Genomic DNA, 22216 nt, shown 5'->3' with positions numbered 1-22216 from the left:
ATATGCACATTTTATTTTTGTAAAATTTGGACCAGACTTGAAATTTAAAAATCTTTAACCTTTCATTGAATCCATATTGGTTTCTACATAGAACAAATCTTTCACAACATTGGAATGTGCTCTGATGAACTCATAGCAGTTATGCTCTCTCGACATACATACTCCCGATTAATCCGCTGAGCAGCAAAATTCAACTTCTTCATTGTCGAGGTGCCTAAATGCTGGAAAAGCTTCAATTTTAATAGTTTCTTTCCTCAAACTGCTAGGTTTTGGAATTCTGTTTCCTGCTTCCCTAACTCTACTAACATGCATAAATTTAAATGTAATGTGAACAAACATCTTGCTGCTCAATTCCATGTTAGATATGATGATAAATAGTAGCTCCTTATGTTCCAAGTGACAATATGTTTTTTTTTTTTTTTTTTTTTTAGAGTGAAAAAAAGGTTTTAAAAAGTTTTAGTGAAAGTTATAAACAAAATGTTTACTGTTTATTAGTGTGACCTAAATTATGTAATATACTTCAGCAATACGAGGAAAAACGTTTTTTATTTATATATTTATTGTTATGAATCCTAACAACAACAAAAAATCATAAATGTTCTTGCTTACATGACTCGCTAGCATAACTATAGAAATGAAATATCGCAATGCGTAGCAAAGGCAATCTTAAGGCTATCTACATTGTTTCCACTATGTATCTAATATATAAAGTACAACCATTGTCGATTAAGAGGAAGAGTCTATCGGGCATGTGTACGCAACGTGATGATGTATGGAAACGAAAGCTGACGTGAGGTTTGAGAGAAATGATATGAGAGTGGAGTGTGACTCTTAAAGATTCTGATGACCTCAGAGGGAGATTAAATCTGATCAGTACAAGGAAATGTCTGCAAAACAAAACTTAAATGGTATGGCCACATTGAAAAAAAATGCTAGTTCTTGGGTTAGTAGATGTAGAAAAGTTAAGGTAGCAGGCTCATTTCACAGGTTAAGAATAAGAAAAACTAGGGGAGGAAGTTATAAAAATAAACTTGAGAGAAAAAGAACTAACACGTTATTCAAAGTCCAAATTATATCCCCTTGGTATAGCTATCCTACACTGACTTATACAAGTATTGGTGCACCTTCTCTAAGTGATGTTGTCTATAATAACAAAACTAAGTTGGATACTCCACCAGACTAGATGAATTCTTGTCCTGGAATCCAGTGATAACAAGAGAGCAAAAGAAGGATATACTGTAACATAGTTAACTGGCTAATAAGTGGGGGTGGGGGAGGGATTAATATACTAATTCAACGTTTGTAAGATAAAAGAACTGCAATGGGATATTTGAATATCTGTGCATCTGACATAGAGATCAAAGGTTAGTTCCAGAAAGAGTCCCTTGACTTTTTGAGAACTAAGACTGAATTAAAATTAAACAAAAGAGAGAACACATACACACTAATAACCCAATGAAATAGGTCAGATGATAAAATTTCAACCTGAAGAAATAAACGTCCTATTTTTTTATCATGTCTTGATATCAGTATTTCTTTTTTGTATAAAAAAAATTAAAAAAATAACAACAAATAATTAAAGTGCTCTAACAAATTGGTTCATTTAATAATTTATTAACCAAACAAAACTGTACTAATTAAATTTAACTTTTTCAGAATGATATTTAAAAATCTTAATATTTGGGACAAAAAACTCCAACTAACTAAAAAAAAGAACACTTACCAAGCAATGTTTGGTAGATGTAACTAGTTACTAATGCAATTAAAATATTATTGGGCTTTTCTTCTTTTTTCTTTGTCTTACTTATACTAGAAGTATGACGGACCCAAGTCCTAATATATATTATATTGTTTTAATGTCAATTTGTAGTTAAAGAAAAATAACTTGTTTGGATCCATTAAAATAATTTCCAATGTTATTGATAATGTTTATTCATTCATTTATTTTTTTATTATCATTTAATGCTTGAATCCTGATGTAAATCATGAATCTATGACTTCACACCAAAGCTATAATTTTGTTAGGGTAATGTTTATAAGAAAGTCCAATTAGCTCAGTTGATAGAACACCAGACTTAAGATCTCACGGTTTCGGTTTCAATTTCCGATCATAGGATCTGCTGGGAATTAATGCGATATTTTCCATTTAAGATCTCTGATATTTTGAAATGAGATAAAATTCGCAATGTATTTATTAAATAATAATTTAAAAAAAAAACATTGTGGCTAACAAACAAACAAAATTTCTATATATAAGATCAGATTGTTTATTCGCCAGAAATTAAAAGATTCAATTTCAATCCCTAACATTCTTTCTTACGACTTCAACTCTGACTCGCAATCTTAATTTCAACATCATTTTTAATTTTTCAGCGTTTAATGTGATTACTTGTATTTTTAATTGATATTCTTATTCTTCATGAGATGAGGAGCATTGAATATTTTGTTATTAAAAGTGATTTAGAATTTTGCAAAAATGTTCAAATGATGTGAGTGTTTTTTTTTGTTTTGTTTTTGTTTTTTACATTTATCAAGCAGAGTCGAAGGGATGAGTTTCAAAGAATTCTTACACTGACTCCAAGAATTTCAAATTATCAAAATCAAACTACTAGAATTGCACAAATTTTGACACTGACTCCTAGAATTCTACAAATTTTGACCCCGACTTCTAAAATTCTACAAATTTTCATTCTGACACCTAGAATTGCACAAATTTATATCCCCGACTCCTAGAATTGCACAAATTTATATCCCCGAATCCTAGAATTGCACAAGTTTTGATCGTGACTCCTAGAATTGCACAAATTTTGACCCCCGACTCCTAGAATTGCACAAATTTTGACCCCCGACTCCTAGAATTGCACAAATTTTGACCCCCGACTCCTAGAATTGCACAAATTTTGACCCCCGACTCCTAGAATTGCACAAATTTTGACCCCCGACTCCTAGATTTGCACAAATTCTGTACCCCAACTCCTAGAATTGCACAAATATTGACCCCGACTCATAGAATTGCACAAATATTGACCCCGACTCCTAGAATTCCATAAATATTGACCCCCGACTCCTAGAATCCCACAAATATTGACCCCGACTCCTAAAATCCCACAAATATTGACCCCGACTCCTAAAATTCCACAAATATTGACCCCCCGACTCCTAGAATTCCACAAATATTGACCCCGACTCCTAAAATCCCACAAATATTGACCCCGACTCCTAAAATTCCACAAATATTGACCCCGACTCCTAAAATTCCACAAATATTGACCCCAGCTCCTAGAATTCCACAAATATTAACCCCGGCTCCTAGAATTCCACAAATATTGACCCCGGCTCCTAGAATTCCACAAATATTGACCCCGGCTCCTAGAATTCCACAAATATTGACCCCGGCTCCTAGAATTCCACAAATATTAACCCCGACTCCTAAAATCCTACAAATATTGACCCCGACTCCTAAAATCCTACAAATATTGACCCCGACTCCTAAAATTCCACAAATTTTGATCCCGACTCCTAGAATTCCACAAATATTGACCCCGACTCCTAGAATTCCACAAATATTGACCCCGACTCCTAGAATCCCACAAATATTGACCCCGACTCCTAGAATCCCACAAATATTGACCCCGACTCCTAAAATCCCACAAATATTTACCCCAACTCCTAAAATTCCACAAATATTGACCCCGGCTCCTAAAATTCCACAAATATTGACTCCGACTCCTAAAATTCCACAAATTTTGATCCAGACTCCAGGATTGCACAAATTTTGACCCCGACTCCTAGAATTGAACCAATTTTAACCCTGACTCTTAGAATTCCACAAATTTCCATTATTTTAAAGTCTTCCAATATTCAATAATAATAAAGATTAATAATTTCCACATACTTATTAGTCCAGTTCCGACTCTTTCCAGAATCTGTCACCATGACATCCTGTTATCAAGCATATAAACCTAATGCATATTATATTATGTTTAGATTTGTTTATGAAAACAAAATGAGATTTTTTTCCAAATAAATCTTATATTTATATTCCTTCATATTTAAAATTTCCTCCACTGTTTGTGTTAACAGATTCAACTTGTATTCTCCTTTTGTTGCACAAGTTTTACACCAATACATTTGAATGATTTTTTTTTACTTGTTTGTAAGTTTCTTTTAAATTGCAAAATTGTCTATTAACATTTGTAGTAACTTGGAACTAATCGCTTACAATACCTATTCTAATTGGTGAGAAAGTTTTATTTTGTCCTTTTTAACAATGCTTTTTTACAATTAGCACAGAAAATTGTTAGAAACTTAATATATAGAAAAAATAATGTATTTTTTATTGATTTAAAGCTGAGACAATATGCGAACAAAATTGTGCTTCACAATTCTCCTACAGGTCATAATTGTTTGACAAACTTATAAAAAAGGAGCAATAGAGAAAAAAAAAGGAATGGTTATTCTTCAGACGTGTCCATTAAATATATGCTGTTTACAAGGTAAATGTTGTTTCAAATTGAAGCATGACAGATATCGTTTCTCATGAAAGGCAAAAAAAAAAAAAAAAAAAAAAATATGACTATTCTTGGTATTCTAACTAGGAGCAAAGTGTAGCATCTATTCTAATACGACGTTTCATCTTTTCTGTCCTCAGTCAGTAAAAGAGAAATCCTTCTAAACTAAGGAAATTTTTATTTTTGTCCCAATCAGAGTGCTCTTTTTTAGAGAGATGGATTTCCCCCGCATTAAGAACTGACCTTATGTTTAACTCTGCCCTGATGGGAAGGCAAGTAGAGAAAGACATGACTAAGTGAAAACTTCTTTCACTATAGTTTCTGTAGTCAAAGTTTTTAAAAAGTTCTGACCTTTTCTTTTTTGTTTGCTTCTTTGCTTAACTCTCTATGATGAAACTATCTTGACCAATCCTCAACGTGTGCATTCCTTTGCCTTTGCGTATCTTCACAGTAAATAGAACTAACATTTCCAGATTTTTTTGTCTTTTGCGATTTCAGTTTTGGGAAAAAACAGAATAGTTTTAGATTTTGACTTTGGATTTCTTGTCATTTCGAAGAACAAAATCATATAGAAAGATAAAGAAATGGCAGTGCTAAAGTGTTTTTGCAATCTCTCTGTTTGGTTGTTCCGACACTATTTCTCGTGAATCAGAGTTGAGGATATTTTCTGTTGGACTTTTCGTCGTAACATATAGCTCATGTACTTATGACAGAGATAACAACTTTTAACTTTAAATATTTTTTATATTGAATTTTAAAAAATGTATCGGTTTTCCTTTAATAAGAAATTCCTATGACGCTTTACAGTTCTTTTCTAAAATCTGCAATTAAAATCTAACTTCAAATCATTTTCACATCACACGATTAAACTAATCTGATCCACTTCCCATAGATGGAGCAATAAGCGGACATATGGTCAAAACCTGTATTTCAAATCATTAATCTATTTATATTATTGAGATTCTTCGAACTATTGTTCTCATCTTCAGTGTTATTTTCACATTTCAGTCGATGTAACTTCAGGTTTATCTTATCAAACTCTGGAATTTTTCTGTCAAAATTCGGGAATCTGCACAAAATTTTGAATTAAATTCTTTATTTACTTCACAAGGGTAGCATGCTCTCATTCTGTCAGCCATGACTTTGTAGAAGTCTTCTAAGTAATTTGCAATTGTATTTTGGGTGTCACCTGCACTGAGGATTGAACGCTCAACCCCCAGAAGAGTGTGACTTTTACAACTGAATTTTATTGAGTACTATCCATTGCGCCATGTATCCTTGCAGACATGTTAGAAATTCTGTGCAGATTCCTGAGTTCGACAATATATGCTATAGAGTGTCAGAGGTAACATCGACCAAAATGAAGATAATAAATAGTAGTTCAAATAATCTAAATCAATCCTCAGCTAAAAAACATCAGAACCGTAATCATAGATCTACACTTAACTTCTAAAGCATAGCACTGCTAAGTAATATGCAATATGAAGTTTTGTTATACTTAAATCATTCTGTAGAAAAGTTTGTTTTTAAATCAGAAGATCATTTCGCTTATTCATTCAAATTATTTTGGCGAATAAGCCATGCAACTTTGTTGCTTTCCTAATAATAATAACTATTAATAAAACTAATAACTATTAATGAAACTAATAACTAATTTTACTAGTGTTTGCAAAATGTAATATCTGTGCTATCCGATGCATATAAAGATATACATCTTTGCAGCCAACTTAGTCATTCATGTGTGTTTCGGCATATGAAGTATTCATTTCTGTATTTCTTGCATTGTATTTGTTTCAGCCATCTTGGACAAGTGACATGGAGAGTCTAATTAGGAACTGCTACAATTATTTTGGGAGTGAGCGCTTACTGCATGAAGATACATATTCACCCGCTCAACCTAAAGCGTCAACATCTACGGTACCACTCAGTTTTCTGCCTTGTGAACTTGTTATTAATGAAAGAAAAAGTTGGGTAAGGGCTGCTGCATGTTTTTTGTCTGACCAACAATCACTTCATTGTTGACACACCCTTTCCATTTTTTTCTTTTTCTCTTCATTTCCATAACATTATTTAACACAACAAACCTGTTGATAACTATGTAAACCTGGCTAGTTTTGCTGGTTACGATTAAGATGCTTCCACACAATGCAGAAACCAATTTTTTAATTCAGTACGAATATCTAAAAAAATTAAATACACCTTTTCTGTATTTTAAAATAATGCTTCCTATTTAAAAAAATTGCAACCTTTTTTTTATTTTTAACTTCTTTAAAGTAGAAAAAAGAAATCATTTATTATTTGGATGTTACAAATTACAATTAATCAACAACTAGACATACCTGTGACACCCCCCCCACACACACACACTTTGTTTTCCTGACAGTTTTAGTACTAGTAGTGTAATCGTTCCTGCAGAACTTCAGCATCAGATACTAGATCCAAAGTTAGCATTGTTAATCACTACAATGTGTAAAAATAAGTTGGTGCTTGGTAGTAGATATCAATAATTAGCTTAGTTTAAAGTATGAAAGCAGGTAAATCTAGTGAAATTATATTCAATTTTAACTTGTAATATCTCGCTTATTCGGGTGGGGTATTTTGGTAAAATTTATATACAAGCCAGATCTATTTCTTTTTCCTGTCTCATTAATAATTTTTCTTTTTCTTAGCTACTTCAAGTTAAGTTACTATTTTTGGTGATGAGTGATTTCTTTTTACGTGAAAAAAATGTTTTTGTATTTTTTTTTATTTGCCATGTGTAATAGTGTGTGTCTCTGTCCATATAAACATAGGTTCAATTTTACGGAAAAAAACGTCTACTTAATATATCGTTTCAACTTTCACAAACAGAATTTAAGTTAAAGATTTTAGTGAATGAAATATTACAGAAATTTTTGCCATATCAAATTTTGCTTCCCTCTCTTTTTGCATAAGCAAAATCCAAGTTTTTTTACAATTAAATGAAAAATCCAACATGATCTTTAATCATTTTAAGAAAATTTAATTGAAATGTTGCCCTGCATGCTCCAGTTTTGATGTGATATCACCGAATCGACCGTCATGTCTCAAGACCTTGTAATGCTAAATAGAATATCATTTCTCTGCTGATGAAGACTGGTGGTGTTGAATCCTCTTCAGTTGGTCGGCCCCAAACTCCTACCACATTGTGGTTAAAATCTGAAGTTTGGTATCTAATACAGTTCACTAAGTTTGGCATTGATCTGGGGAATGGAACCACATAACATACAGGTAGATAATCAAAATAGCTACTCATCCATCAAGTTGATAAGAATGTTCTTGCAGTTTTTAACTTTTAAATTCAAATGAACATATCTCAGCTCAAACAAAAATTAATTAAATGGCGACCAGAGATTCAAAGAAATTATAAACAAAGTATGGCTTGTAGCATATCAAATGAAAAGAAATTTTGAACAGATTACAATTATGTTTTCAAGTACATTAATCTAATTAGGATAATGAAGTTTCATTTTAACGGCTTCAAGTTGCCGTGACAATTATTGGATGAGTTTCTACCACTATTTTGCATAATTTTTTATTTTATGTCATTGTCGAGACTTCAAAAATTTCAAGAAACATTGGACCCGTTTTTTCTTGCTTTGTTTTTTGAACAGAATAAACATTTGCAACACCAAAAATGTATTATGGTAGGTAGAAGAGTAATCTTGCCTTTGGTAACCAATTAAAAATTTACCAAAATTCAGGAAATCAACCAATTTTAATGAAATTTTCAGTATTTATTAATTAACAGTAACAGGATATAATCCATTCATAAAACGGGAAGGGAGGGTGTTTTGTAATTATTCTGTATTTTCTCCTAACAATTTAATAATAATAAAAAAATATATAAAATTTGAATTTAGCTATCTACAGAAAACATGAGATAAAATTCAGAACGGAATAGTTACAGTCAGGAACTTGTAAAACAAATGTTTTCTAAATAACAAAAATAAAAAATGAATATTTTATGTTCAGAAATCAGCTGACGAATGCTTTGTTTACAGATTTTTTGTGCGCATCATGACACAAAAATTCTCATTTTATATACGTTTGTCACTATTTCTATCAATGCATGCATAAAAAGTTTTTATCCAATTCTTTTCAAATTTTAGGACAAAAGAAATGAATATATTCGCTATTAAATAGCGTTTGAACACAGTTTCTATCTTTACTTACCTTTGTATTACAAAGCCTCAACTTTGAGATATTTTAACTTTTGACTAGGAAGACACATGTTGTGTTCAAATTCCGCAACAAAGACAATTCTTTTCTCTGATAAGCTAAAACAACTAGAAACGGCACAACTTCCACTTTAAGTATTTATGTGAACACATCCAGACCGCTTATTTGCAAAAAGTGATCTGCTGCCAGCAGGCATACTATGCTGGCATGTTTTAACGGTAATAGTCGGATTTAATTAGCGATTTCTTTGAATATACAACTCACAACAAAAATATTAAAATACCATTTAAAAGTAATCTTTTTTGTGAATCTAGTTATATAAGTTTTATTTTGATGGATGGAGAAATGTACTTATTACTGATTTAAAAATTATGTGTCAAATTAAGTAGCAGTGTGCACCTTGTCCAGCACTGAGTGTTATGGTGTCTGGTATTGCTAGTAAGAAATTTTCACATGTTTCAAATCCTACATTTTTAGTTATACATTGTGAAAATTGAACCAATAAAATACAAGACGGCAAATTTTCTAATTTTCATCAAACTTTGAATGGTTATTATTTGGTAGCAAATTCAGTTATCTAAATATATTTGATGACCTGATTTATGTTTAACAAAAATCTATGTGTTTATATTAAAAAGTTTTTGATACAGTAAAAATAAAATTTTGGTTTTGAGATACCTACAAAGGTTCTTTAAGGGCAATTAATTAAATATTTTTTATGAGAAGTCCAAAATATCAATTTTGCACATCAGTTTTAGGGGTTGAGAAATAAACTATTTTGAATAATCTTTTTGATGCTGTGTTACCTTTCATTATAAGGCACCTTAAAATCAAAAAAAATATATAATACAGTGTAACCCGAATATAAGAAAAACGGATATAAGAGAGATTTTCTCTGGTCCCAAATTAGAGCCTGTGTTAATGTACTGGATAACCCGGATATAAGAGAGCTGTATGGAGTGGAGAATAAGTCTCTTATATCCAGATTACACTGTTGTGTATATTTATATAAAAACCAGAGCTTTGTTTTGCAATTTTATTTTAATTTAAAGGTTTCTTCAAACCTGGCTTCCTTTTGGATAATTTTCCAGTTTCATTCAGCAAAAAATCGTCATTTATCATTTTTTTTCGCTGTGATCTTTACTTGGATTGTGACTGTAGTTTTGCGGATTTCAAAAACCTTAGGTCAGTGGTTCCCAACCTGATTGGAGGGGGAGGATGCCTTAAGAAATTTCCCCCAAATCTTGCACCCCCTAAAATTTACAAACTCATGATTAAATACATGATTAGATTAAATCTATTCAGCCATGTATTTAATGGCTACTCCATAACAATCCATAACCTTAAAATGAAAGCATGAAGTTCGTACATTGCAAAGAAAATAAAAAACAGTCATATATAGCCAGTACTCTATTTTTTTATCTTAACTTTTCTCGCACTCCCTGGAATATCATATTGTACCCCCAGGGAGTGTGAGTATCCCTGGTTGGGAACCCTAGCCTTAGATGAATGTAACCAAGTTTGCGCTTAAATTGTACATCATCAGATAACGATAATTCTCATATTACCTTTGATTGCAAGAGTCACATGTAATGACGCACTTTTTTCTGACCAACCATCTTCTATTAAAGCAGTTAGTAGTTGTTGCGATATGCTGTACAGATGAAGGAGATCCTTTAGCAACAGTTTTACTTTTCTTAATGGTTATCACGACTTATTTTATGATTATCTTTCGTATTGATGTTTGTAGTTCTATTAATTTCCATCCATGTTTAATGATTATTTTAGATAGTTTCTCCACAAAATCTCAATTATTAAATTTATCTTTATTTTCTCAAAATTGTTTTTTTCCTAGCTGATATTATTATTAGTAGTAGAAGTTCTCACGTAGGTTATCATCAGAGATTGCTCACTGACAGTAACTCGGGGTGTTCCCTGGATTCTGGGTGACAACAAGTCTCCCCAGATTTCAGTACTCTCCACTTCTTTAGTATAATCTTTGCAAATGAATTTGAGTTATCACAACGATCACTTGCAATTGACTTGTTGGCAATGACCATTTGGATTTGGATGGCAGTAAGCCTCCTCATGGTCTCAGTCCTCTTTGCACCCATCCAGTGGAGGTTTGGTTTGTGCTTTCCCTCCTCAGTTTTTCTATCCCCTTTGACTGTTTGATGTAGTGCCAGTCAATGCTGATTCTACATTTGGGGAAGAGGAGGCAGGGGTAATTTACAATTTTGCAGTTTCAGTTTTCTTAGTTGCATCTTTTTGTTTGACTTCTGCTACAGTTTCTATATGTCCGGATAGTATTTGTCGCTCATGTGGATTAGTTTTTAGATTCAATGTTTTTCTTAGGATTTCAGCTGTTTTCAGCATTACCTTCCATAGTCTCTGTCTTCGCTTCAATTCCGATTTCTCCTAGTCTTTTTTTCAAATTCTTTCGGACTATTCCTAGTGTTCCTACAATTATTGGTATTATATTGATATTCCTTTAAGTTCTCTAGCAAATTCCGCATATTTGTTTTGTTTTTTAGCTCTTTGATCCTCACCCTGTGGTTTGCTGGCAAACTCTACAATTTGGCAGTTTCTTCCCTCTTTGTTAATTATTATGGCATCAGGTCTTCTTGCTTGGATAAGTTTGCTTATTTGTATCTCCAAATCCCAGAGGATTTTGTGGTTTTCATTTTTCTGTACCATCTCTGTTTTGTGTTTAAACCATTTTTCCACAGATTTGAGGTGTAGTCATTTACAAAGCTCCCAGTATGCTGTCTTCTCCATGCAGTTGTGCCTGTCCTTATATTCCTTTTGCTGCATTCACTTATGTGGTTTATTGTTTCATCTCTTTGTACACAAAGTCTGCATTTACTGTTTTTTTGTGTTTTATCTATTTTAGCTTTAATGTTTTTGTTTCTAATCACGTTCTGTGCAGCGATCAGTAGAGATTCTGTTTCTTGGTTTACATATCCTTTTCTAAGCCACACCCAAGTGTTTATGATTCTTTTCTTTTGTTGTTCTGATGAATCATCCATGTAATTCTTTCTCTTCCCATTTTTCTTTTCTTGTCTTTTTGTTTTTGGTTTCATCGTCTTCTGTATTTTTCTTCTTGACAGTGTCTCTCGCTGTAGTGATCAGTCTTTGTGTTCTAACTTATGTACTTTCCCAAGTCAAGTCTTTTTTTGTACCTTCTACACAGTATTCTACGTTTATCAGTCCCCTTCCTCCTACGTTCCTATTCACATAGAATCGTTTTGGTCACTATAGTCTTTTGGATGTAATGCATTGTCATTAGTTTCCTCGTCTTCTGATTAAAGTGCCTAAGTTCTTCTTTAGTCCAACCTATGAATAGTCCAAAGTACTTTATTAGCAAGACTGCCCAAGTGTTTATTCCTTTAATTAGATTTCTACTGTATAGTTTTGTTTCTAAGAGTTTCCTTATTCTTCTCAGATACTTTTTTCTGATTTTCTTTTTCATTTCTGTAGATTTGATAGTATCTGCTTCCAGAACCCCTAGGTATTTGTAAGTGTCATGTTCACAGAGTGCTCTCATCTTCTCTTGGTTGGGCAGTTCTATACCCTCTGATGTCTCTAGTTTTCCCTTTTTCATCCCTAGTCGTACACACTTTTCCATTCCATGTCTTGGCTAAATATTCTGGTTATGTTTATTAGCCTCTTCAGTTCCCTTTTGTTTTTTTGCAAACAACTTGAGGGCATCTATATTGATCCCTTGATGTATTGAAGAGGGACCTATGTTTTCAGTGGCGTCCGAACAATTGCCAACTAACCGTCCATTAGTTTTTCCTGAAATTTTGCCACAAATTGTATTTCATTAAATAAATGTGCACAGTAAAAAAATTTTTTTTGGTCCCCCGATTTATTGGAGAGGGACCTATGTTTTCAGTGGCATCCGTGCGTCTGGACGATTGCCAGATAACCGTCCATTAGTTTTTCCTCAAATTTTGCCACAAATTGTATTTCATTAAATAGATGTGCACAGTAAAAAAAAAAAAATTTTGCAAAATTTCTCATTGCATTCCCATATATGACTACATAGTGGTTTTTCATGGTGGTCAACTCAGATATACATGTGTTAAGGCCTGAAACTGCACCATTATCCATTTACACTGGGATTTGGTGTCTCTAGGGACTCAAAAGAGGTTTAAAATGACCTAAAATGGCCAAAAATGACACGTTTTTGCCACATAATTTTTTATCCATCCATTAGATTTTTCTGAAACTTGGCCAGAATGTGAAGCCCATTGTTCTTAATATAAATCTAGTATGGGTGACCCTGGCAAAATTCTAGTTCAAGTCCCCGGGAACTTTTAGGGCTTAAAAAACATGCCTTTTTGGGGCTCTTTTTTCATATTACTCAAAAACTTAAATATGTATGTGTATATAATGGTTTTCCATGGTGCTGAATTCAAGTATACATGTCTTGAGGGCATGAAACTGCACCGTTTGTCCATTTTCACTGGGATTCAGCGTTCCCAGTAGCTCAAAAGGGGTCACAAGAAAAGTTTTGCATCGCACAATTGAAGAAACAGGTGTTCCCAATGTTAACCAGTCCAACAGGGGGAAGCGTGTTGCTTGGGACGATTTAATTGCAATCGCAAGAAGTGATTTGGGGAGTACCCTGAAAGCATTGTAATTTTTTAGGACGCTCAGGCACCATGATTGGGCCAAACAGTGAAAAAAATGTGATAAATTCAAATCAAATTACTCAATTTTTAACTATGACGGAAGTAATATTTGTTTTGGACTAACTCAATCTTCACACTTCTAACATTCATCATTTCTTCACTATTTTTTGTGGCGTCATGTCACATGCAGCATCAGTGGGGGACCACACACTCGTGGCTTGTTTCTATTATTATTACTTTTTTTTCTCTCTCTTCTCTGCCTCTTCCTCATATTACTTGCAATTAATGTTTTAAATGTTTTATACTCATTTTCTCAAACAAACTATCATTTTATCAGCATACTAGTTTTTTAAATCTTTTTTTTTATTATTATTATTTCATTTACAAAAAACAATTTTCTCGTAAGGACAGTTATTTATTTAAAACTAATGTTGCTCAGGATGTGTTATGTTCAAACTTGTTTTGTAAATACTTCTATCTTCTACAATCACACTGTTTTTTATTTATTTATAGATTTGATATCTGCACTGAAAAGCCAAAAATGTATAAAAATATAAAATTTTATATTTTTATAATATGTAAAAATATGATAAATTCGTATCAAACAGAAAAGTATTATTTATTATCACTATCGAATGTATTAGTAAATGCTAGCAAAAATGCCCACGTTTTGCACAGGACTTTTCCGTAAGCTTGGGTACCTGCTTTGCTGGCACCCTTGCAGTAAGTGGATGTTGTAAGAACAACTGTTGCTTAAAGTGTTTACGGTGACAAACTCCAACTTGGTGTGCACCATCTCTAGGTGGGGGGGGGGGGTTATGAATAGCTGCACCAAATATGGCTTTAACCTTTGAAAACCATACCTGGATCAGAGACCATCATCATCAGGTTTGGTTATGGTCAGTCCAGTGGTGTGTGCTGTAGGAGAGTATATATACATAGGCTATGACCTTGACCTTTACCTTGAAAAATAGTCTGCACCTTCTCTAGGTGAGAAACCATCATGATTCCAGGTTTAGTCATGATCGGTCCAGTGGTGTGGGCTGTAGAAGAGTTGTACAGACAGACACATATGAATGCTACTACTTTATATATATATATATAGATGCCACAGTATGTCTAGTTACCTCTTTTCACAAAAATTAGTTTTGTTTCATTTATGTTCTTTATTATCATATTCAAATTACTGTTTTACATACTGACACGTGTTTCTGAATTTTTTATATGATTATTGTTATATTATTTGGATTCTTTGGACTACTATTCTCATATTGAGTGTTATTTTCACAACATTTCAATCAACGTAACCTCCAACCTTCTTTAGGTGTATCTTGTCAAACTCGGGAATTTGCACAGAATTTCGAACAGAATCCTTTATTTAATCTATAGGGTAGCATGCTCTTATTCTGTCAGCTATGACTGAGTTGAAGTCCTAAATAACTCACAATTGTATCTTGAGTGTTATCTGCACTAAGAATTGGATCTTCAACCTCTACAAGAGATCCTTTCAAGGACACATGGCATAGTGAATAAAGTACTTGGTAAAATTCAAAGTTATAAGTTACACTCTTTTGGAAGTTTATGGTTCAATCCTCAGTGCAGGCATCACTCAAAATAAAATTGAAAATTACTTAGGACTTCCTTCCAGTCAAAACTGATGAAATAAGAGCATGCTATCCCTCTGGATTAAATAAAAGGGTTCTGTTAAAAATTCTGTGCAAATTCTCAAGTTCAACAGAAGGATTCCAGAGTTTGACAAGATACATCTGAAGAAGGTCGGACGTTACATTAATTGAAACATTGTAAAACTAATGTTCAAGATGAGAACAGTAATTTGAAGAATCTAAATCATGAAATGTGTTAGATGGCTTTTAGAAATTGACTTATCTCTGGCCAGGTTTTTATTTATACTTTTTTTCTCTCAAGTCTATCCTTATCACTTCCTCCCATGTTTTACCACTTCCTTTTAACTGATTTTACTACCTCAACTGTTCTATGTCTACTAACCCAGTAACTCTCATCCACTTTTTCAACATGATCAAATGAACAAAGACGTTTAATTTATTTAGTAAAACATAGGTGCAATATTGATATTTTAATGCATAATATGGTGCATCTTTTCCACAAGGGATTCTATTATATATAACGCAGTCATTTTTTTTTTCTTTTCATTAATATATATAGTTTAGTAGCTTCAGAAACATAGTGTCATATTATACACAAGAAAATATGGGTGAGGATAATCCGAGTCAGAATAAAGTAGTTTGCTACCAGGACACAAGTTAGAATCTGATCAATATTGACTTGATCAATTAAAGTCAAGTCTATAATGTTACAAAAAACAGAAATAGCCAATGAGTCCAGTAACACGATTTTCACAGCTGTAGATGTTTGATAATCTTTTATTCAGATAAATCTGATCAAACTCGATACCTTAGATTGGTGGATTTGCCGAAAACCCAGCATAGACTTTTATCTGAATAATGAATCGGTTATACTGATATGTTCATGTGGTACACTTATCTTTCTGGAAGAAAAACTATTCTGGAAGCAAGTATGGTTGGTTTGACAATGAAAACTTGAAAACAAGTGATTGGACAAGACCATATAGAGTGTAATTTAGGCACAGTTGATCCATTGAATTGTGAGGGCTAGAGAGTGAGCTTGCAAAATATCAAAAATGACTTCTTAGCAAAAGAAAAGTGACATTAAATGAAACGGAAACTTGGTTTTTCTTTCTCAGAAAATATTTCTTGAAGTTCATATACGAGATCCAATGTTTTTTCTGCTTCTCTCCATCACTCCAAACACTTTCTCACATGTCAGGCTATTCTCTATCTCTACAAATCTCCTATCAGACCACGAATGAAGTACCCTTGTTATATTTGGATGGGTGAATCTCTTCCATTTTATGGTTCTTCATAAGGTTCAGAAGTATATCTGTAATTTGGTTGGTTCCACCCTTTCTTCTTCTTCTTCTGCCCCCTCTCTCCCTCAGATGTGATGTTGCTAACTTCAGTCTCGTCTACAAGTATTATTATGGCATGTGTTCTTCAGAATTGTCTTATCTATTCCCTGCTTCCTTTGTTCCAGCTTGTTTGACTTGTAGATCAAATGGTCTTCATCAATTTGCTGTACTAATATCTCCTTATAATCTTTCTATTCTAGTAGATTCATTTGCAAGAACTGCAGGTTTGTGAAACTCTTTTCTGCTGACTGTTTTCCTCCTCTTTTTAAAATTAAAGTCAGTAGGCATCTCCTGTCTTTGTGATAATCATGTTTTATTTTATTTATTTATTTTATTTTTTAGCGCATTACATCAAGTGTCTTCATGTCTTGTCTGGAGTGAGTTGCATATAAAAATTTGGTTTTTGTCTAAAATTCAGTCTAATTAAAAAACAAAAGTATATGAAAATCTTTATGAAGTACATACTTCTAAGAACAAAGATGTCATCTTCCAGAAATCATGTAAATGGATCACGTAGTTTTATTTTTTAACTAAGAAAATCAAATTTTATGAGTAAACAAAAAGGGAATGACACGTCACGATCTTGAAAAAAAAAAAAAAAAAAAAAACAATGGTTGAAAACTCCACATTAATTCAAACTTGTAAACTCAGCCTTGCAATGCTAACAATTTCACGTTAATCGCTTTAAACCATCAAAAAATATTTTTTATATAAAAAAAATACTTAATTTACCTAATTTTTGGGATATAACATCTTCCTTTTGTGACAGGTGCATACATAAAGATTTTTCTGTATTTTTTTATGTCAAATTCTGGACAAACATAAAAAGTTTTTGGTATGTCATACTTTTCATCACTAAATGCATAGATTGAATGGACATATCTTTGAAATGGATTCGTTCTTGTTAATGGTTTATGAGTTTTCTAGACATTTCTATGTGATAAAAAGAAATGAGAAATTGTCTGACTTTATCATTTTGTGACCAAATATGAACATATCTTCATGTTTCAATTAAAGAGTGTAAAATTGAATTCTGATGCAATGAACTTATAATGTATGAAATTAATTGAACATTCAATTGCCAACTATTTCTATAAGTTTTCCATGAAGATCCCTTAAATGATGTCGTGAAACTGAAATTATAATTTTTAATGTTTCCGTACACTGCAGGATAGAATATCAGAAGATAACTCGCAACTTAAGCTATTTTAGGACCAGTTGATCATTCACTACTATCAATGTTTATTTGATTGCATGTAATGTTTTGGTTTTGTTTTTTCTTTGCAAAACAGGATCTTAAATATAATTTTCGGAATATGAGAGGATTGATTATTCGCATTCTTTGAATTCTTCAGACTTCTGTTCTGATCTTGAGTTTTATTTTCACATTTTGTAACCTCTGGTCTTTTTCAAGTGTATCTTGCTTAATTCGGGAATCTTTTTTGTCAAACTTGGGCAAAACTCAAAAATACAATTGCGAATTACTTGGGACATTTACCCAGTCATGGCTGATGGAACAATAGCATGCTACCTTTGTGGATTAAATAAAGGGTTCTGTTCAAAATTCGATGCAGATTCCTGAGTTTGACAGAAAGATTCCTGAGTTTGACAGAAAGATACATCTGAAGAAGAAAAACAGCAATCCAAACAATCCAAATAATATGACAAAAGATGTTATAGCTGCTTTTGATTTTCTCAATTTTATCATTTTTCAATAAAATCTGGTTTCACAATTCTGTTTTTCTCACAGTCCGTCTTTAGAACTTTTTTTTTTAGTTAATAAACTCAATTTCATTTTTGTGCAATTTACAGTTCTAGCTAATTCTTCATAAAATGAAATTAAATTTATAAAGTTGGTAAAAATACATTTGAACAGTATGAACCCATATATCCTCCCTCTAGCTATGGATTAAATAAAAGATTAGACTCGCACCTTGGTAGAGGCAACTAATCTAAGAGAAGGAAAATTTTTAAATAACACTAATTTAACTCTGCTTTTCTTGGCATTGTTTCCAGTATTCTTTGCCTAAAACCAGCCCAAAGAAAGTGCAGTGTGGGATTGCATAACCCTCGCTTAACTATAAATTTCCATGCATGGGCATTTACAGAAGGTATCCATTGTCTCTCAAGATTCAAGTGAGACCTATTGTGAAAGTGATGCAGTAACCACAATTGAACTTAGCATGCTGAACACACAGTCTACACCTATAATGATTATACCATGTCACTTTTGCAATTATTGATAATATTGCAAAATCTCGAAAGAAAAAAGATTTCTCCTGTTTTGCTCTTTCTTTCTGTTTTTTGTATCTTGTTAGTCAAATTTAATTACATTTTTTTTTCATCCAGTAATTTTGTTATTTAATTCATCAAACTATTTTATTTTTTGTTGTTTAATTTTTTTTTTTTCTTTGTTCAATTATTTCTTGTTTCTTTTCCTTGTTTTCCTTTCTCTCTACTTCATAATCGCTTCTTCTATTCTAGTTATACATGCAGGTAGAAAAGTACTTGGGAAGATTTCTTTTTCTATAAAATATTTATAGTGATCTCTTAGTTATTATTGAAGAAAGTTTTTAAAAAATGGCGGTCAAAGGTTATTATAAAATGAGAAAAGAAACCCTGATGTTTCACACTGTACAATACATAGGTATGTAATTTGTTCGATCACCACACAGCAACAAGGCTTTATTTTTTCATCTGGTCTTCAAACTAGGTTGAAAATGTAGTATTTGTTCAATTTCAGGGTTTCTAAAGCTTAACTCCAAGCTGTACATGCTTGTTTCTTTTGCTCGCTCATGTTATTTCTTTTATCTACTCTTCACACAAAATATGATCACCTCAAAGGTTAACAGCCTGACCTCTTGCCAATTCTCCTACATCCTGCCTAACTTGACAACAATCTCTCTGCAAACATAAATCCTTAAATGAATACTAGTTGATGTACATGCAATATTTAAAATTACCTCCTCCTTTCGAGGGAGTATTGACTGTTGCCTGAGGCTACTTCATGGGGAAGTACTAACAGGACTATATATATTTGTTTTCATCCTGAGGGTCCCTTTTTGAGGCGTTGGCTTTTCATCATATTAAAAACAACCGTACTTAACTTTACTCTTGTAAATAGTTCCTCATTTTGGAGAGCGTATGTTAACTGGGTCTCCTTCATCCATGAGTTAGTACTAACAGAACTATACAGCTATTTGAAAAGCTTGATCCTTTTGGGGAACTAAATTTTCTTGTGTTTTTGACTTTATGGAAAAATTGTAATAAAATCATTGTTAACATCAACGACCTCAATGCTGCTTTCATCGTCTTCTTTTTCATTTTCTCTTCTGGTTCTGGCCATGTCAGTTATCATGTATTGGTGATTGCCAAGAGACTGCATGGGTTCACAAACATAAAAATAAGATTAAACAAAAGAAAACACCGACTCTGACACATTCTGTAAATATCAGTTGCACTGTGTGTGTAACACCATCAACCCTCTACGTGCTAACATCCATATCTTAGTTTTTCTATCGAAGCCAAGTTTGTCAGTTGACACAGCTCATCTTGATCTTCCAAAACTTTCCCGACCTGGTCGAAGCTACGGTCTGCCCTCAACAGTGTCCAACTTGCAGCTCTACTTAACTAGACTCTGTCCTCAGTTGTCACAAAACTTCCCCAACTGTCTTAAAACTAACTATCAAATATATTGACCAATCACTTATTCAGTTCTTTATTCTAAAATAACTGTCACACCTTGCTTAACAATATAATTTCAGCTGCCGTTTGTTTATGTTGATGAACAACTTCCTATGCCTTTGTTCTGCTGATAAACCTATTTCCTTTACTTTAGTTATATTTTTCCTCCCACTTCCCCAACACTTGAGATGGGTGGATAATAGTGATAATATCACAAAGGAATTAAATTATGAAAATATCCGGTATTATCTTCTCTTTTCGGGGAGGGGGGGGATATATTGCTTTTCGCTTGAATAGCCCTCATTCATAAAAGAATATACAGGTATTTTTGTTCCCATTTCTTACGTTCTTTCTGGGACAGGTGGATTTTTACCACATTAAAAGCCAACCTTATGCCCTTTGCCCCCATCATGAGGTGGGCAGGCAAGTAAATATGCACACAACTATGCGTCATTTTGTATACAGATTTTATCAAATTCATTCATCCCAACTTTTATTTGAAATGTTGACAAAATCCTCACTTCATTTTCCATCAAATCATTTGTTTTGCATTTATCTTGACTTTCCTAAGCAAATTTTATTTTTTAAAAACATTTTGATGTTTCTTGTTCTTTTGTCAGGATGATGTCAGCAACAAGGTGACGACGACGACTCGCTGGGATTCTTCACCCGTCGGGTGTAATAATCAGGATGTATCTGGTGAGATTCTTTTACTTTTTGATTCGGTCAAACTTTTCACTTGAATACTTCCCATACCTTGGTCCATTCTACATTTGTGTCAATCCTATTCTAATTTATATTTCCATTTATTTGAAAACACAAATCTGATGGTGATAAAATATTTTAATCATTAACAATTGTTAATTTACTATGAATAATATTATTCATCCGATTAATTTTTTTTTTTTTGCAACCAGATTTGTAAAAATTCTTTGGATTTAATGCCTATATAAAAAATAAATTTAATAAATAAAATCTCAAAAATATAATCCTCCACTCTAAGAAAGATCAGTGTGTGTGTGTGTGTGTGTGTGTGTATATATATATATATATATAATGTATATATTGTAAGTTTTGAAAATAAATATGATGATTAAGATATGCAGAATTTTCCATGTTTAATCCTTGTGATGATTCGTCAAACTATTTCGTGGAATTAGTGTTACTGCAAGTTTTTATATATTCACTTGGTGCTGAGTTTGCTAGTTAGTCAATCAGATTCTTTGTTATTCACATACCTATTTATTGTAATCAATGATATATATTTTCAAAACTTACTACCTAGCTCTACTGAGCACTGTTGAAGTAAATACTAAAGATAGATAATAAAATTTTATGTAGATACATGAAATAATGTGTGTGTAAAGATTTTTTTCTTGCTCTAACATTAATATTAAATAAAACTCTACTTTTTCTATTTAAAAATTACTAGCCTGGGTGTTTGGAGGTGTGTGTTGAGCAAAAGAAAAATCGGGACAAATTCTTCATGTTCCACAGATTCTGTGATTACATCAACTGTAACTGGCTTATATATACATAGACATAACATAATCTTTCCAATTTTCGTTTCATAAATAATAAAGGCTCCCTCTCCAAAGTCGTCCATTCAGATTGGCTGAGCTCTGAAAATTCTTATATTCTGGAATCCAGTTCTTCTCTTTATAAACGAACACTTACTAACATTAAAATATGGCGTCACTAAGAGACATTATTTTGCCTGGTGTCAGGTTAAAAAAACGAATTAAAAAAATACAAAGTTTATTTGTTAATTATTGTATCTTTTCCATGCAATTTAATGATATTTATAGATTTTCCATTCGGTTTGATAATGAATATCGCATTTAAAATTGTACCCGACAAATAGTTTTTATGTAATAATGTTATTCTTTCCGATAGCCAACCAAACAATACACGTGCACACGTTGTTTGGCTTATGACACGATTATTTGTCAGTGACAATTTTACATGTGTTATTCGTTTATAGATTACCCGAAAGCCTAAAAATATCATAAAATTTAGGTGAATGTGAAAGATGGTGAGAAACAACCAATTTAACTTATTTTTAACCTTGAACATTACCTTTATAGAGAATATGGTTATATTGAAGATGTTAACTCTGGACTGATTTGAAGAGGTTTGCTCCCAAATATTTGCGGGTTTTTTTTAATATTATGCTGAAAAAATACGGAAGTTTATTGGATGAAATAAAACGA

The 22216-nt window shown here is 32.5% G+C and overlaps 1 protein-coding gene across 17 annotated transcripts in view; it reads left to right on the top strand.

The window, feature by feature from the left end:
• LOC145293901 (uncharacterized) overlaps positions 1-22216 on the top strand; it is a 213439-nt gene that overhangs the window by 164401 nt on the left and 26822 nt on the right. For 8 of the 17 annotated variants that reach the window (XM_080140683.1, XM_080140689.1, XM_080140685.1 and 5 more), the window contains 2 exons: positions 6309-6482; positions 20624-20702. In XM_080140683.1, the coding sequence (XP_079996809.1) occupies positions 6309-6482; positions 20624-20702 (253 nt within the window). The remainder of the gene's footprint in view (positions 1-6308; positions 6483-20623; positions 20703-22216) is intronic. The other 9 variants (XM_080140697.1, XM_080140696.1, XM_080140694.1 and 6 more) reach the window with 2 other exon arrangements.

This window comes from Euprymna scolopes, chromosome 15, assembly GCF_053919585.1.
Source record: "Euprymna scolopes isolate OS-2025 chromosome 15, ASM5391958v1, whole genome shotgun sequence".
In the NCBI taxonomy this organism is placed as follows: domain Eukaryota; kingdom Metazoa; phylum Mollusca; class Cephalopoda; order Sepiida; family Sepiolidae; genus Euprymna; species Euprymna scolopes.
This window is presented reverse-complemented; position numbering and strand designations above follow the sequence as displayed.